This window comes from Schistocerca americana, chromosome 2 (assembly GCF_021461395.2).
Source record: "Schistocerca americana isolate TAMUIC-IGC-003095 chromosome 2, iqSchAmer2.1, whole genome shotgun sequence".
NCBI classification, from domain to species: Eukaryota; Metazoa; Arthropoda; class Insecta; order Orthoptera; family Acrididae; genus Schistocerca; species Schistocerca americana.
In genome coordinates, this window is record NC_060120.1 from 669333157 (window position 1) to 669352750 (window position 19594).

The window sequence follows — 19594 nt, forward strand, 5'->3', positions numbered from 1 at the left end:
TGGGAGCAAACGCTCATGATATTCCACTTTCAAATGCATCGTCTGTTGAGCCAGATGAAGAAGGAAGATTCGTGACTGCAACTGTTTTTGGCAATATCCTGCCTGATATGTCTGAGCCGTTGGCAATGGTTGAAGGAGAGAAGCAGATAGAAGATTTCGATTTTGGAGTAGGAGAATTCGATGTGCCTCCAATGTCACTGGCTTCTGATTGCAGCACTGAAGGATTTAAATATCTTGCTGGATATGTAGCTTATCGATGCAGACAGTATGACAGATCACTGGCCACACCCACTGGAGAGTTACTGACACTGCCTGAGGAGACATCGAGAGGATGGCTGGGCATGGTTTCTCGTGGGGGTTTGCTTGTGCCTTCAGAAACGTGGCTCGAAACAATTAGCAGATTTGAGTTAATTTTTGCCCAGATCCATGGACACGACAGTTTGTCCAGGGAAACTGGTGTCATCAAGAACCTGTGCGCTATACTTACCGAGCGATTCCCCACTATTCACCCAGAAATCATTAAGATTTATGCTAGGACGAGAACCTTTATCCGACTGCGTTGGCTGTCTGCAAAGGACAAGTCGAAGAAAGCAGTTGCCGCTCAGCAACGGAAAGCAAGGAAGTGGTATTTGTCATCGCTTTAGAATGTAAATAAACATTATTTGTGAAAGTTAAATAATATATAAACTTAGTGATAGAAGTGAAGGTCCTCTGACTGTGTGTTTCACAACAAACAAGACTCTACACTGACAGTGTCAAGGATTGGCTTATTGTTTCCCACACTACATACCAACTTTGCTGAACGGCGGACTCGGTAAGTTAATTTACCACTATTTCCTGTAAATCGTATTTTGCAGCACTTTTTTTGATTCAATGCTCTTTTATATAAGTGAATTTTAACAACTAGGGCAAACATTATACAGCCACCTTGATAAAAATATAAGCCAAGGTTTGAGGTGTGAGAAAATTAAGAATGTGTGTGTGTGTGTGTGTGTGTGTGTGTGTGTGTGTGTGTGTGTGGTTGTGTGTGTGTGCGCGGACTGCGTCTCGTAGCGCTGTTCAGAGGCAGCGGCGGTTCCTTCGTGACGTCACAGCCTCAGCCAATGGCAGGACAGAACGCTTACTGCTCAACCTTATTTTTTACGGACCTTGAGTATGTGGTATGCAAATATAACAGCTAATTCACAGGATAAAATTAAAACCATATTGTCAGTTGTGAAGGAAGTGTCTGTCAGCAGCACGAGGTCAATGATATAAAGTCAGTTCATAGTAAAAATATTTCTGTTACTGATAAATCAAATATATGTACACTGTTTAACAGTGATTTTCTGAGCATTGCAGGTGAATTAAATAAAAATTTAGTTTCTACATGGAATCATGTAACTTACTTGGCAAATGCCTTTCTGAGATTGATGTCTGTAATACTCCTGTGTGTGTGTGTGTGTGTGTGTGTGTGTGTGTGTGTGTGTCAGTTCAGGTAGGTAATTCAAATGCTTCCTACAAATAAGGCAATTGCATAATTTCTTGAGTGAAAATGAAAGTGTTTTTGTAGACGTGATGTAAACAGAATATAAATGAGCGTTACATAGAGCTTGTCTACAAGTTAACACTTTTCCCAGAGCCAAAGTTAGAAAATCGAATGCTCATTTCGAACGTTTACTTCGTAGAGAACTGCAAAACAGACTGTACTTAGCACTTATTTTTGTATAGTTTGATCTATAGACGCTTGATTTTATTAAAGTCAGCACTCAGCAGTGTCTGTTTAAAAGCTGGACAAGTTACAGAATATAGCAGTAACTTTCTAGAAATAGCAGAATAACAATTTACCTTTTACTATTTCTGTAGAAACTGAAACATTTCACAAATACAGCGCTTAAATGCGCGGACTGCGTCTCGTAGCGCTGTTCAGAGGCAGCGGCGGTTCCTTCGTGACGTCACAGCCTCAGCCAATGGCAGGACAGAATGCTTACTGCTCAACCTTATTTTTTACGGACCTTGAGTATGTGGTATGCAAATATAACAGCTAATTCACAGGATAAAATTAAAACCATATTGTCAGTTGTGAAGGAAGTGTCTGTCAGCAGCACGAGGTCAATGATATAAAGTCAGTTCATAGTAAAAATATTTCTGTTACTGATAAATCAAATATATGTACACTGTTTAACAGTGATTTTCTGAGCATTGCAGGTGAATTAAATAAAAATTTAGTTTCTACATGGAATCATGTAACGTACTTGGCAAATGCCTTTCTGAGATTGATGTCTGTAATACTCCTCTGTGATACAGACAAGGGAGAGGTTAAGTCAATAATTAAATCATTGAAGACTAAGCATTCTCTTGGTTATGATGGAGTGTAAGTACTGTGCTGCACATGTTAGCCCTGTATTTAGCCATATTTGTGATTTTTCCTTTAGGAAAGGTCAGTTTCCTGAACGGTTAAAGTACTTAGTGGTAAAGCCACTGTATAAAAAGGGAGAAAGGGATAATGTAGACAGTTTTAGATCCATCTCTATGCCATCAGTGTTTGCTAAAGTTATTGGAAAGGCTGTGTATGTAAGGATAATTGATAATTTTATATCAGACAATTTGCTATCAAATGTACAGTTCGGCTTTAGAAGTCATTTAACAACTGAAAATGCTATATTCTCCTTTCTCTGAGAGGTATTGGATGGGTTAAGCAAAAGGTTTCAAATGCTAGGCCATATTTTTTGATTTAACTAAGGTGTTTGATTGTGTTGATCCCAAAATATTGCTCCAGAAGTTGGACCATTACAGAACTTGGGGAGTAGCTCACAATTGGTTCACCTCTTACTTAAGCAACAGACAACAAAAGGTCATTATTCACAATGTTGAGAATGGCTGTGATGTGGGTTCTGAGTGGGCTGTCAGTGAACAATTGTCTACCAATCGCTAAAGATACTGGTTACGGTAGGTTGTTATCAAAGTGGCCCATTACATTCACAGCTTTAATAAGTTAAAAGTTCAATTGAAGCAGTTGAAATTATCCACACTGTAGTACAACCAACCAACATGAGCTATTTTCTACATTTAAGACATCCTTGCTCGAACAGTTGAACATCAATTGAGTTGTTTTGCACTGTACACTGCCTTATGCTAGAGTTACCTATGTATTTGTATTTATGTTTGCACTTTTCATTATGTGTTTGAGTTTGTTTTTAGAGGTTGAAAGGGAGTAGCATGGGGTCATCATGCAGCACACATAATTTGACGTATTAATTTCATGTGGTGAATGATTGTAACTTCTATATTGTTGAGCCATGATCTGATAGTTGGATCACAAGTTGCATAGTATTCCATGAAATGTTTTTTTATAAGTACACTTTCTACCGGTGAAAGCATTGCAGTTTCTTGATTTCATGATAATACACAACTGATGTTTCACAAAATCACAGATGAAATTACAACAGGATGGAACACCATGAACCTGGTGAGTAACATTACATCTTCATTCAAGGTAGGCTACACAGTCACTGCACTTCCATTCCTGAGACACAGTCTTCCAAAATAGGATCAGTGTTCCACTTGTTTCGAAGATGTGCCTGAAATGGTAATGTTGAGATCTGGAATAATAGTCACAGGGGTAGGTAGCATAAGTTCTGTGATTTTTTGGAATAGAGTAAAACTTGCTCAAATTGGCACATAATTTGGAAATCTGCCCAAGCCGTGCAAGTATTTCAGTCCCGATGCATGCCATGTATGGAAGTGAAACATGGACGATAAATAATTTGGACAAGAAGAGAATGGAAGCTTTTGAAATGTGGTGCTACAGAAGAATGCTGAATATTAGATGGGTAGATCACATAACTAAAAAGGAAGTATTGAATAGGATTGGGGAGAAGAGGAGTTTGTGGCACAACTTGACTAGAAGAAGGGATCAGTTGGTAGGACATGTTCTGAGGCATCAAGGGCTCACCAATTTAGTATTGGAGGGCAGTGTGGAGGGTAAAAATCGTAGAGGGAGACCAAGAGATGAATACACTAAGCAGATTCAGAAGGATGTAGGTTGCGGTAGGTACTGGGAGATGAAGGGGCTTGCACAGGATAGAGTGGCATGGAGAGCTGCATCAAACCAGTCTCAGGACTGAAGACCACAACAACAACAATAGTAAAACTTGCTCAAATTGGCACATAATTTGGAATTCTGCCCAAGCCGTGCAAGTATTTCAGTCCCGATGCATTCAGTGCACTTTTGTACGCTGATTTTTTGTATAAAGCAGAGTGATGTACCTAATGCAGAAATGGAAAGCAAATCTTATAGCATACTTAATAATACATTGTATAATGTGGGAAAGAGCCTATACAGTACTACTGTATTAAAGTTCATTAGTTATTCATGACTCTACAAGTTTGTTACTTTTAACACCTCTGTTAAGCGGCACAAAACCAAGAAAAGAGGTCCAGTGCAGCACCGCACTGCTGGTGTGGACCTGAAACCGCACCACTCTGTGGAACTATGAATAAGTTACGCTCAGTATTGGTACAGTATGTCAGAGGAAACGGTTCGTTCATCAGCACTCTGTTTGTCAGCTTTCTTGTTTTCCTCATTATTGGCACATGCCAGCACATGCAGGAATATTGTTGTGCATCTACCACACACTGCTGCAATTTGTGCAATGAGAGAAGTGGGTATTGTTCCATTAAACAATGGTTTTAAATGGCAAGGTCATTATTTTCTGCCAGTTTCAGCTGACTAGTAGCACCTTAAGAGATACAGTAACGTGATATCGAACAAATGGTATCTGTCATTAACGCTTAACAAAAAGGTTAATGTAATCGAGGCAAAATTATGTTGTGCTTCAAATGTGGTAAAACACAAATTTATGAGACTAAGAAACAAGAAACAAGAATAAGATTCAGGATGAATGGATGAAAGGGAATGGGCAGATGAAAAGAAAGGTGAAGAAGACTGGAAATGAAGTAATTAATGAAATAGTGTGGGAATGGTTCGTAAGTGTGTGGGCAAAAAAATTACCTTTATTTGGACCCATGTTGCAGAGTGAGGTTCTGAAAGTCACTAAAGAGCTTAGAATTAATAGAGTTTAAGGCATCCACAGGATGGCTAGACAGTTTCAAAGCTAGACACAACATCTTGTGGAATGAAGTGTGTGGGGAAGCTAAGGATGTGTAGAAAAGTGTATCAACAGAATGGAAGACAATACTGTCCAACTTAATAGTGAATTATGACCCGAAAGACGTGTTGAATGCCGATGGAAGAATGGCCGGGCGCTTTCAAAATCGCTAGCAATTCAAGGTGAAAAGTGCACCGGCAGAAAAATGCCCAAGGAAAGACTTGCTGTATTTCTGCGTGGAAACATTTTAGGTTGAATGGAGAAGCCATTGGTGATTGGAAAGGCAGCAAAACTGTATCATTTCAAAAACGTAGCTGCCAGTAAGCTTCCAGTCACATGGCGAAACAATAAAAAGGCGTAGATGGTGGAGTGGTCTTATGGAAGAATGGCCGGGCTCTTTCAATGTCAAACTGAAAAAAGGAAATCACCAAGTTCTCCTGTTTCTAGACAATGCAACCTGCCACCCGAAAGTAACATTATCAAATGTGGAATTGGCTTGGTTCCCTCCAGGCACAATCAGCCTCACGGAACCCGTGGACCAGGGTGTTATTTACATATTCAAGTGTCATTATAGGCAATTACTGATGCAGTTTGTTATTCTCAGTTTTGAAGAAGCCGAAAGTGTATTTGCTCTTGCACGGTCAGTTTCTGTCCTGGATGCAGTAAACTGGATTGGCTTGACAGCAATGGAAATAAAACCCAAAACTGTCACCAAGTGCTTCAACAAAGTGGCGTTTGGGGGTCAAGAACAATACGCTTCTGTGTCCATCGAATTTCAAGAAAATGCAGCACCAATTGCAGAATTAATGAAAATGTGAAACATTTCATGTAGTGCAGATGATTACATTGGAAGTGATGACTTTCTGTCAACTTACTCCACTTTCACTTCAGCAAAAAATTTAATAGAAATCCACAACACAGAAGATGAAGAAGAAAAAACAAAGGAAGAAGAAGAGGAGCAAAGTGATGTCCCTAAAACATTAGTACGCCTGAAGAAGCCATTGCATGCATAAATGATGTTATGAAATTTGCAGCACACACAAATTCTCCCAACTTGTTGGAACTGTTGTATGGTGCAAAAAATTTCCTAGAAAAAACAATTTTGAACAGGAAATTAAAGCAAGTTTCCCTCCTTGACATGTGGTGAAAAAGTGAAATGTAAAGCAAATAAACATGGGAATAATATGTGATGTGTCGACAGAAGTGCCGACACAGTGTGGTTTGAGGAGACCGAAATACACGCTATAAGCTCACGCAGGATGGCGTGAGGTCTGAAACAGGATACATAATGAATGCTATAAAGAAAAGTACGTAGCTTCTGGAATATTTAACTTTAATCCATCCTTGGTACATCGCTATTGACGATACAAGTGACACTCTATAGTTTCAGACAATATACTGCTAATGGCGCCTTGCTAGGTCATAGCCATTGACTTAGCTGAAGGCTATTCTAACTATCTGCTCTGCAAACGAGCGAGGCTTCGCCAGTGTGCATCGCTAGCTACTTCGTCTGTACAACTGGGGCGAGTGCTAGTAAGTCTCTCTAGACCTGCCGTGTGGTGGCGCTCGGTCTGCTATCACTGAAAGTGGCGACACGCGGGTCCGACATGTACTAATGGACCGCGGCCGATTTAAAGCTACCACCTAGCAAGTGTCGTGTCTGGCGGTGACACCACATTATGTATGTACATACAATAATAAACGAATTTAAAGTTCAAGTAAAGATATAGAAATGCCATGTTATTTATCAATTAGTGTAATAGTCCAGTATTCTGTTGTCCAGTATACAGTAAATGAATGTCTACTATGCTGGAGTGAAGATACGTAAATACAGTGTACAATAATTAAAAAATTTTACTGTACTTTTATGCACAGTGCCTCACAAATTTTACAAATCCCAGTGAATTTTGTGTAATCCAGAAACTTGTCCAATTTGGAAAATTATTTTAGTCCCGTGCAATTCCATTTTGAGCACGTTTTACTGTAATAATGGTCAGATAAAAACTTTCATCTGCTTGACACTGTTTTTAGCCTTGTTTCACAATTTATTATTAATGTTATTGCACAACCTGGATTTTGGGTTATAACCCTATTTTCAAGTACATTACTGATTCCCTAAGATGATAATGCACAGATAAACCTGATGACAAGGCAAAGGCAATCATCTCAATTTCTTAAGGTATCGATCCATAGCTTACTGTACAATTATGTCAATGACCGTTTTTTAACAAATTACATACGTTATTACACATTCACCAGTTATACTACAATGATCAGACTAAAGTTATGCATCAGCCAAGATATTTTTAACTATGATGGACTGGGGCCCAAAGTTTTGCATCTATCCTGGGGGTTGTGATTTCATCTAAAAGAGGTGAATAATTGAACTGGGTTTGCTTGTTTAATAATAGGTGTGGGGATACATCATCTGTTCTTTAATTTATAAAATTTCTAATTGGTGAGTTTGGCTCCATTTTCCTCTGTGTGTGGGCCTTGTACATCTATTGTGTCTTTGTGGTTATTGTTCAGGCAATGTTCTGCAAAGGCTGAATCAGGCTTCTTCAATCTCCAGCTTCTGTGATATCGTATTGTATTGTATTGTATTTTTATTGATCCAGGCACTCATAGTATTGTACAGCTGTACATATGATATTGGATAGGTCAAGAGAGCTATTTACAAGTAATTTTTACAAATTGATTTTTATATTATTTTGTAGTAAGGAAATTATCTATCTTAAACAAAACAGTTAATACAAATAATAGAATTGTAAGGTTGTACATACGATATTGGACAGGTCAAGGGAACATATTTACAAGTAATATTTAATAAATTGATTTTACATTATTTTACAATGAGGAAGTTAGCTATCTTTAACAAAACAGTAAATACAAATGTTGTATGGTAAAATACAAACAGCCAATACAAATGTAATAGTAAAGTAGTCCAGTGTATTTCATAGACATGCACAGTATATAATAATCCAGTATATTTCATAGACATGCACAGTATATAATTTTCAGACCTAATTGAAAATTTATCATATTGTTTACATTTTTAACCCCTTTCAAAAAAATGATCAACTGCATAAAAACAATGGTCCAAGAGATATTTTTTTAACTTATGTGAGAAGGCTCTTGGGTTCTTTGTTGCTTTGATTTCATTGGGTAAATTATTATACATTTGTATCCCAACATTTAAAACACTTTTTTGGTAGCAGGTAGTTCTGGACTGAATCATATGTAGGTCAGATTGCTGCCTTGTTGCATAGTTATGAATATCTCCATTGAATTTTAGTGTGCAGTCATTTTTTAACAAGTATGACATGACAAATGAGACGATATTATAAATGTAAGCAGAGGGCTGTGTCATAATGCCATTTGTTTTGAAATGTTGTCTGCATGATTCGTTATGTCTTAGATTACATATTATGCGTATTGCCTGTTTTTGCATTTTGAAAATATGTCTACCTCCAGGTGAGTTCCCCCAACATATGATTCCATACTGTAATGTAGAATGGAAGTAAGCATAATATACATGTATGAGAACAGATTTTGTGACTGATTTTTTGAGTATCCTTAAAATGTAACACACAGTTGAGAGCTTTTTTGAGATATAATTTGTGAGAGCCTCCCACTTAAGATTTCCTTCAAGCCATATGCCAAGAAACTTGACAGAGTCCCCACACATAAGCTCTTGGTTATTTAGAATCACATCAGGCATTTCTTGTTTTTGGGATGAGAGTCTGAAGTTGATGTACGTTGTTTTCTGTATGTTTATAATCAGTTTGTTCTCGTTGAACCATTTGCTGAGTGATGACATAAGCAGTTTAAATTTTTGGTTGTGGTCCTCTGTATCAGTACCCGTTATTAGTATACTAGTGTCATCAGCAAATAGTGTGGTATGTCCTGTAGCAAGCTTCGTGCTTATATCATCAATGTGTCCGCCCCAGTAGCTGAGTGGTCAGCGTGACAGACTGTCAATCCTAAGGGCCCGGGTTCGATTCCCGGCTGGGTCGGAGATTTTCTCCGCTCAGGGACTGGGTGTTGTGTTGTCCTAATCATCATCATTTCATCCCCATCGACGCGCAGGTCACCGAAGTGGCGTCAAATCGAAAGACCTGCACCAGGCAAACGGTCTACCCGACGGGAGGCCCTAGCCACACGACATTTCCATTTTTTCATCAATGTATAGCAGAAATAGTATGGGTCCCAGGATTGAGCCTTGTGGCACACCATATCTAATGGGCATTGTGTCAGAGGAGTGGACAGTAGACCGATGGGTGGTTTTATTCTTTTTTTCAAAATTAATTTCAACTTTTTGAAATCTGTTTGACAGGTAAGATTCTAACCATTTGTTTGCAATTCCTCTTATACCTTTATTTGCTAACTTCTTAAGGAGTAGGGTATGGTCAATTACATCAAAGGCTTTGGATAAATCTAAAAAGATACCAGTAGTGATTTCCTTATTATCCAGTGCTTTTAAGGTTTTGTTGAGATACTCATAAATAGCTGTGGTAGTTGTCTTTTGCTTTCTAAAACCATGCTGGTGTTTTGTCAATAAGGATAGTTTATTAGTAAAGTCTTCCAATTTGGTGTAAAATAATTTTTCAAATATTTTTGAGAATGAGCTGAGTTGTGCTATGGGCCTGTAATTGGCTACATCATTTTTAGAGCCCTTTTTGTGAAGTGGGGTAATTTTAGAAGTCTTTAGTAGGCCAGGGAAAACTCCATTTGTAAAGGATGCATTTATTATGTGGGTTAGGGGTTCTACAATGGATTCTCCACATTTCTTTACAATTAAATCAGGAATGTTGTCACTATCACTGGAGTACTTATTCTTTAGTCCTTTTATAGCTGTAAGTACTTCAGTATTGGAGACTTTGTGAAGAAACATTGATGCCTGTACTGGTATGGTTTCTATTAGTGTTTGGTGTTGAGTATTTGGTCTGTAGCAGTTCTTCTTTATCAGGTTTTCTGCTATTTTGCTAAAATAGTCATTAAAACCATTTACTATTTTTTGGGGATCTGATGTGACTTCATCATTTAGGTTTAGTTTTAATGTTTTGTTTATAACCTGCTGCTTACTGTTTGTTTCATTTTTTACAACTGTCCACAAGCCTATCATTTTATTGTTAGATTCCTTTATAAATTTATCATTGTATAATTTTTTTGCTTGTTGGATAACTTTTCTGTAGATTGCAAAATAGGTCTTACAATATGACCTAAACTGATCATCGACGTCATGGTGTTTCATGTGATTTTTTAAGTCACGCTTTTTTTGGCTGGAAATCCTTATCCCTTTTGTTACCCATGAGTTTGTGTGTTTGTTTCCGATTTTCCTGGATTTCAGTGGAAATGCAGTATTGAAGTGGTGGAGAAATGTTTCATGGAAGGAATTAAATATGTAGTTTAATCATTTTCTTTATAGACCTCTGCCCAGTTTTTAGCCGTTAACAGATAGTTAAAAAAAGCCTTATATTATCATCATTAAATTGCCTTTGCATTTTGGTTATTGTGGGATATTGTCCTATGTAATTTAAATTCGCTGTTAGTATTTGGGATTCATGGTCACTGTAACCTGTGCTGATGGCTTCGATTGAGTGGTGTAGTTTGTCTGCGTTTATGAAAATCTGATCTAGAGCTGTTTTTGAATTTTTTGTGATCCTGGTTGGTGTGTTTACAGTTGGGGATAGGTTGAATGAATTTGTAATATTCAACAATTCATCTTTGTTTTTTCCAGGTGTGAGGAAGTCAATATTAAAGTCTCCACTTATTAATAGATTTTTGTTTAGTGAGTGAATTTTTGTGAGTAGTGATTCGAGGGAGTGTTTGAAGGTTTGGATGTTCCCATCAGGGGCTCTATATACATTCAGTATCAATAGGTTATAGTCTGTTAAGATAATTAAGGAGAATTCAAAGTCTGTTTCTATTTGCATACTATTGTACTTTGTGGGGCTTTTTTGACATAGACATAGATTGCTGTACCACCTCCCTTACTTTTGTTCCGACAAGAATAACCAGCTAGAGTAAATTCACCAAGTGGCATTTTTTTAATTTTGTCTTCTGTTAACCAGTGTTCAGTAATACAGAGAACATCTAAGTGTGGCTTTGTTTTTAGGAAGAGATCTATTTCTAGTAACTTATTAAACACTGACTGCACATTATGGTGTAATATTTTAAAGGATAATAGTGACTGTTTCCCAATGGAATGATTTTTGGCACCACTCACCGGGTTTTCTTGTAGTTTTGGTTCATGAATATTTTGCTCTGCACCTGTTTTCCTTTGGTTTGCTGCTAGCAGGGAGCTACTGGTGTTCTTGCCCATAAAAAATCCTGGCTGTAGGCTGGAGGTCTGCGTTTTCGAGTTGAAGATCTTGTCACAGTTTCCAGTGGTACTGATTTGGAGTGTGGCTGCACATTTTTTGCTGTCTTTAAGCCTGGTACAGATTGACCTTCCTGTCTGTTCAATGTTGCAAGACTGACACTCATGGCTTGTGATTTTATAAATCCCACTTTTTTTGATAGCTGGTTGTCTGTCTTTTTCATTGAACAAGAAACTACCTATTGTCTGAGGGACTTAGAAAAACAAAGATAAACCCTTTGCCTTCAAGATGTTACTTTTACTGTTTGATAATTTCCCTATAAAAGGTAATCTGCACCATTTCTTTTCCTGTTTGTCTGTGTTTTTCATTGGGGACAGTAGGGACCTGGCTTGCCGCTTCATCTTTTAATCTAAATTTTTATCAGTGGTGTTGGGGTCAAATTCATTATTTATGGCTGTTGTTTGTATTGTGTTAAGCTCCTGGTCAAAGTCTTCTTGGGACATAGGGATAGAAAGGAGACAGTGGATCATTGATGAAATCCTGCATGTTTGTAGGTTGTGGAATGTTGGGAAAAAGCCGGGATGAAAGTGTCAGTGAAGGAATCTTTTTCGGTAAATTTTAAATTTATGGTTACTGTCTTCTATCTTTAAGCTAGTGTCCAGGAAATTTATGCTGGGGCTCCCCTAACTCCATGCTGACCTTTATGTTACGTGTGCCACTGATTCATATTTTCCACAGATTTATGGAGTTGTCTATTGAAACCTTTCCACATACAAAGAATATCATCTACATATCTGTACCAATACACAACATGTTTTGCCGGTGGTTCTCTCTTCAGAAAATCAGTCTCCCACTTGTCCATGAACATTTCTGCTAGTAAGGGGGATAAAGGTGAGCCCATTGCCAGACCATCTGCTTGCTGATAATAGCTCCTTTGAAAGCAGAAATAATTTTGATCCAAACAGCATTCCACTGTGCTAACAATGCTCAGCTGCTCTGCTGGATTTATGTTGTGTGAATACAATGATTGTGACACCATATCAAAACAGTCTTTCACTGGAATACATGTGAACAATCTACGCACATCAAAAGAGACTAATTTTGCATTTGTTAGGACCTTAACATCTGTTAACTTGTTAACTAAATCCAAACTGTTCTTGATACTATATTTGCCTTTGATGTCCAGCTGCTTCTTCAAGATGGTGTTGATTCTCCTGGGATTCGCACTTCCAGTTTCTGGAGCTTTGGTAAACTATACAGCTGTGGTGCCCTAGGGTTCATTTGCAACGTGCTCTTACAGGCATGTTCAGAAAAGATATCGGAGCACTTGTTTACTACCTGCTTAGCCTGATCATTGTAGCTAGCTGTTGGATTTAACGCTTCTGAAGTGTTTAAACTGGAATGCAATAGCAGTAAGACCACAAAACATATTTTTGAGAAGAGAATAAAAGATAAAATTTGAGGCTTGCTAAAAGCCAATTCACAAAGCGAGAAAATCTTATAAATGGAAAATGAAGGAACATAGTTCTTTCTTTTATCTGCACATATGAGCAATAGACACACCTGCATAGTGGGATGTAGCAGTTACATTAGACACACCTGCCTAGTTAGCATGTAGCATCCTTCTTTTGTATTGACAACAGCAATAACTCACGGAGGTTAGTTTAAGGTACATCAAAACCATGCACATCTCACATGATGTTACTAAAATATACAGAATATCCACATGATCACACTCAACCAAGAAGTGTTCCATAAAATGATTGTACAATTTTGGAGTGATGGGTGGAACACAGTATTTCTGAAAGTGCAGGTCACCTACATGGGACAGAAAGCAAACAGACGACCATAATCTTACAGTAAGTTTCTATTATTGTTCACAGGTGAGACAAAATACCAAACTTATCAGGTGCAAAATTTCATCCCATGTAAACAAACTCTGCTACGTGTGTCAAGAGTACCCTCTTGGGAAGTGAGATGCACAACCTCAATGTATATAACAACTTGTGTCAAGATAATCCCTTTAGGTTCTTTGAGCAACCAGTGGCAATATTTGTGACCTCAGACATGTTGTGATCAGAGATAAATGTGGGGGGTGGTATCTTCTGTACCCCCATAGTGAGGTGGTGGTGGTGGTGGTTCTAAATAGTATGACTGTTTACCAGTTGTTTGTGTCCAGCATTAAAATGCCGAGTGATTTTCTGCATTATGGCCCATCTGTCTATTATTAATGTTTGCCCTGATCAGGTACACCCCTGGTATTAACATTGGCAGCAGTGACATTCCCCAAATCAAGTTACTGGCAGTACACCCTCAACATAGTAGCATGTGAAAAGCCCGTTGCCTGTAGGATCTCAAAAATAGAGTGCCCTATGGGCTGGGTACCATGGATCAAGCCACACATAAACGCACTGATATCGAGCAATATGTTATGTATTTGACGATGAACTACAGTTCCAAATATTGAAATTTATTCCTAAAATTCAACTTACCTGGAATATGTATGTATAGCTGTATTACCTATAGCCAGATGAAGACTCAGACCTGGATCCACTTATTGTGAGCAGTTGCCTTACCATTTAGGCTATCCAAGCATGCTCCCCAGACTGACCCAAACATCCACATGTTGCACACTTGTCTATTTCTTCTCACAGATTATTAATTCACTTATCTACACTTGCAAGACTCATGATTCCTGTACAGGTTTTATAATTAAGACAGCGAGAAGTTTTAGATCTTCCATATTTCCTGACGTCCTGCATTTGAGTGGTATGCCAGTGGCCAGTAGAAGGCTTGACATCACCACAGTCTTATGAGATACTAAACTGTTGTTCTTTTTATGGTGACAGGAGTGCTCTCTCTTTGACACAACCGCTATCTGACTCAGTTACTAGTGAATGCATTATTCCTTTTTGTCTGTATTCCCTCATCGTGCAACAATCACCTTTCTATGGGCTGAAGTAACCTGGAAATACAGCACCTCAAAGCTGCTACTTTGGAAATTAACAGACACTACATTTTCTGATACCCAGTGTGGTCAAGACTTGCTGTCTGGATTAAGTGTTTTGGGGAAAATTTTAAAAACTGTCTCACTATTTACATACTTCCATCATCCATTTTTCTTTTATTGCAGATACTCCATCTTATCTTGCCTCCCTGGGTTTTGCCAATTAATGATACTGGAACTATTACATGCCATGGTGGTGCAGTCCATATTTTCTCACCATCTGTACTGTTCAAAAACATCAGTTTTTTCCAGTAACAACAAGGCACTTGCTTCCCTTTGAAATCACTTCAGCCATTTCAGCGACAATTGTACATCTGCTGCCAATGAGTATAAGTTGAACTAAAAATAGAAGGATGAACACATTCACTCACACTCATTTTTGCTTTCACAGTTTCAGATACAAATACTGTACCCCCACTTGCATGCATTCTGTGCTATCAACATTCTTAAAGTTCAAATGGCCTAAACACATTTTTGTCACACAGTGTATGTAATTAAGAGACTACTTGCTTTTCACTTTAAATGGAGAAAAACTGTGCCTGCTATTTTTGAACCCCTTTAGTTTTTGTTTGATGGCTTTTTAGAGTTTTGGAGACCAAGCCTAGGAAAAATTAACTATTCCCATTCCAGGTGGTCAGATAAAATTAAATAAATTTCTGTCCATGGAAACAACTTGGAAAGAAAAAGTGTGTGTTAATAGAGCAAAAGTGTAAGATAGTTAGCATAACAAAATTGTGGAAAGGATAGTTGCTACTCACCATACAGCAGAGATGCTGAGTCACAGATAGGTACAACAAAAACTGTCAGAAAGGAACTTACACACACACACACACACACACACACACACGGACTGCAGTGTCTGGCTGCTGTGGCCAGACCTCTAATATTCCTTGGTTTTCACTGTTTGATTTTTCCTGATGGCTTTTCTTCCATCCTGTAACACAATGCTGTTTTCCTTTGTTACTATTTCCTAATGCCATGCTATACTCAGTGTCTGTCCTGGACTCAGCAGCCAGAGACTTGTCTTTTTCTCTTTGTCTTTGTCTCTCTCTCTCTGTCTTTGTCTCTCTCTCTCTCTCTCTCTCTCTCTCTCTCTCTCTCTCTCTCTCTCTCTCTCTCTCTCTCTCTCTCTCTCTCTCTGTCTTTCTGACAAAAGCATTGTTGGCCAAAAGCTCACTTCTGACAGTCTTTTTGTTGTGCCTGTGTGACTCAGCATCTCCGCTATATGGTGAGCAGCTATTATCCTTTCCTTTCCATAATATTGTTACATTCCATCCTGGATTGTCCACTGTTTAAAAATAGTGTGATTTATTTGAGCCAATCATAACTTCAGGTTGGGGGTGGGGATTCACTATATGTGCATCAGTATACGTTCACTTACCCTTCCATGCAGGTCAGTTGATTGTGATCACTACAAAGGCTATCTGGAGACACTGCAGTGGAGTTCAGGTAGCCTTGAAACTTACATTTCACACAGTTTACAGCACTTCATATGGACAAAGCATATCTACTAACTGGTTAAGCTAGAGAGGGATATTCTCAGCCATTAACATGTATTACAACCATCATTCTGTTTATATAAGGCTATATGCATCTAGCAGTGTTGACATGCATGACTCGCTTTTTTAAAAAGTCTTCGTGTACTATAGGTGCTGGCTGTATGGCTGCAGCAGTCACTAGCTGCTCAGGACGTCATCCTGTTATATTAGGAAAACCAAGTGAATACTTAATGGATGTCCTCATCAGGAAGTTAAAAGTAGAACCTGGCCGAACTTTGATGATAGGTGACAGGTTAGTAGCTCCATTTTCTTGTCTTGTTCATTGTATTTAAATAGTGGACAATAGCTTTGTTCTCCATATCTAATGGGAGGCAGTCAACTGAGAAAGAATATTTGTTACCGAAGATTTATTACCTCAGAAGCAATCACCATTCCTTGTAATAAATCTCTTCCATTAGGAGAAAAATTGTTTGTTCCAATCTTCAAGATGTCCTTTGATCAGTGACATCCTCAATTACAAATCATCTCATTTGTTTCAGAATAATGAACATTGCAGCCAGGGCAGATCTTAAGTATTGCAGAGGGAATTATTCACACACACACACACACACACACACACACACACACACACACACACACACAGAGAGAGAGAGAGAGAGAGAGAGAGAGAGAGAGAGAGAGAGAGAGAGAGACCAGATCACTGCACAGGACAACCACAAGTTTTTGATGAACACACATCGCATCATGTTCGAAGAGCCATACAGGATGATAGACAGTACATTGTTTATCAGACTGGCATTGATGTGAAAGTGGGTGGGCCATTAGGAACCCATTTACACCAGAACTTTATGGAGTCAACCCCAGCTGAATGGGACAATGACAAGTGCAAGTTACATAGAAATTTTTGCAGACCGTCTGCATCCCTTTCTGGCATTAAGAGTACCCTGACGAAGGTGTCATGTTTCAGTGGAACAACGCAACATGCCAATACTCATTGGTTGCATGCAGCTGGGTTCATGAGCATCCTAGTGAATTTATAACCATGGTTTCACCCTCCTACATCACTCCATCCAACCCAATCAAGGATTTATGAGATGCTGTCACACTGTATGAACACAGCACCAACCAGTTGAGGATAGCATTGCAACCTGTGTGGATCAATACCTGTACATAATAATTCCAACATCTTGTAGAATCCATGCCTCTGTGTGTTACTGCAGTTTTGAGGGCTCCCTGTTAACATTGTATCCTGTGCCTCCTCGTTTTTTTAGGTCACTCAGTGTATTTTCCTGAACTAATTGTATCTATACTTTTTCCTTCAGTGAGAGTCATTTTTGTGTCTCCACTTTCAGACTTCCTCTTTGCTCTCATGTTCAAAATTGTGGCACACTGATGATAATGGAACAAAAATTTAAACCTCATAGTACCATTTCATTTCATCAAAAGATAAGCCATTTCTTTAAATTTTTTGTTACCATAGATCATCATTGGTTATGGTACAGATGAAACCATGAGTTATATCCACAAACCTTAGCCCCTTTTCCATAATGTATAAGTTTTCTTGGATCAGTCAATATATCCATTCTATAACTTCAATAGTGATGATTTCATGAGCTCTTTCCAGTATATATTTCATCACACTGTGGCGAGCATCCATGTTAATCATTACAGCACTCTGAGTTATACTAATGTAATAAATGTGCACCAGTTGCCGTGTTCAAGATACATGTAAGAACAAGTTTCCCACCAGACGTCTTTTGTCCTCTAGCTCCATTTGCTGTTATTGGATGAACTTTTTACCAAAATCTCTTCCAATATGGAAATTAACACATAAAAAATAAAGGTAAACCAGATTATTTGTTGTTATTATTATGCTGACATCTTTGACATATATCAAAAATAAAAAATCTACATTTTCTTTACTTGACTGCCTCCCAATAATGTCAAAAACTCCAGCAAGAGAAAGAAATATGCTCTTGCATGTGTGTGTCTCTTTCAGATATACAACTATTATATCAGTCATTCATATATTTTCTCATTTTAGTCTGTTGTGAAATTTTGTGTTTCTATTGCTGGAATAAGATTGTTTTGTGTTATTGTAAGCAATATGTTTATTTCAGTGCGAGGACAGATATAATGCTGGGGAATCGATGTGGTTTCCAGACTTTATTGGTTCTATCTGGACTAACCACTGCACACAATTTACAAGAATGGCAGAATTCACAGGATGAGAGATATAAGGGTTATATTCCTAACTATTACGTGCAGTCACTGGGTGATCTAACGCCCTTTTTAGCAAGTTGAGACCTTGTCAGCACTGTGTAAGACTTGTGCAGTTGCTAGTTGTGGTTTCTGCTCATGATGGTAAAATTTCATTTCTGTTATTGTGTGACAATAAGTTTGTGTACTTTATTTTGGGAAAAAATGAAAACATTCATGAAATTTCAATCAATCTGAATTCTAAGAGAAAAGTAAACTTCAACACAGAAAACCTTCCACTTTTTGATTATTATTTAATTATTTATGCATTATAAGATGTTGTATGGGAAAACACTATCAGATTTAATGTTGTGGGTAGAAAAACTCACCCATACATTCAGTCATTGTTGGTGTTCTGTCATTCCTATCAAGGTAATCCCTTGGGGATGTGGAATTGGTGAAACTATAAATCAACAAGGAGAAACAGCAACACACTATAATTAGCTTCCTACGATCTATATTTACTTGTTGTTGTTGTTGTGGTCTTCAGCCCTGAGACTGGTTTGTTGCAGCTCTCCGTGCTGCTGTATCCTGTGCAAGCTCCTTCATCTCCCAGTACCTACTGCAACCTACATTGTTCTGAATGTGCTTAGTGTATTCATCTCTTGGTCTCCCTCTACGATTTTTACCCTCCCCGCTGCCCTCCAATGCTAAATGTGTGATCCCTTGATGCCTCAGAACATGTCCTACCAACCAATCCCTTCTTCTAGTCAAGTTGTGCCACAAACTTCTCTTCTCCCCAATCCTATTCAATACCTCCTCATTAGTTACATGATCCACCCATCTAATCTTCAACATTCTTCTGTAGCACCACATTTCGAAAGCTTCTATTCTCTTCTTGTCCAGACTATTTATCGCCCATGTTTCACTTCCATACATGGCTACACTCCATACAAATACTTTCAGAAATGACTTCCTGACACTTAAATCTATACTCAATGTTAAATTTCTCTTCTTCAGAAACACTTTCCTTGCCATTGCCAGTCTACATTTTATATCCTCTCTACTTCGACCATCATCAGTTATTTTGCTCCCCAAATAGCAAAACTCATTTACTACTTTAAGTGTCTCATTTCCTAATCTAATTCCCTCAGTATCGCCCTACTTAATTCGACTACATTCCATTATCCTGATGTTCATCTTATATCCTCCTTTCAAGACACTGTCCATTCCGTTCAACTGCTCTTCCAAGTCCTTTGCTGTCTCTGACAGAATTACAATGTCATCAGCGAACCTCAAAGTTTTTATTTATTCTCCCTGGATTTTAATACCTACTCCAAATTTTTCTTTTGCTTCCTTTACTGCTTGCTCAATATACAGATTGAATAACATCGGGGAGAGGCTACAACCCTGTCTCACTCCCTTCCCAACCACTTTTTCCCTTTCATGCCCCTCGACTCTTGTAACTGATGTATT

At 38.3% G+C, this 19594-nt stretch overlaps 1 protein-coding gene across 1 annotated transcript in view; it reads left to right on the forward strand.

Annotated features, from left to right (window-relative positions):
- The window catches only part of LOC124595550 (glycerol-3-phosphate phosphatase-like), a 64914-nt gene extending 46536 nt beyond the window's left edge, over positions 1-18378 (forward strand). Inside the window, exons 5-6 of the mRNA XM_047134330.1 lie at positions 16070-16211; positions 18040-18378. Coding sequence (XP_046990286.1) covers positions 16070-16211; positions 18040-18223 — 326 coding nt within the window. The 3' untranslated portion in view covers positions 18224-18378. The remainder of the gene's footprint in view (positions 1-16069; positions 16212-18039) is intronic.
- Positions 18379-19594: the final 1216 nt, after the last annotated feature.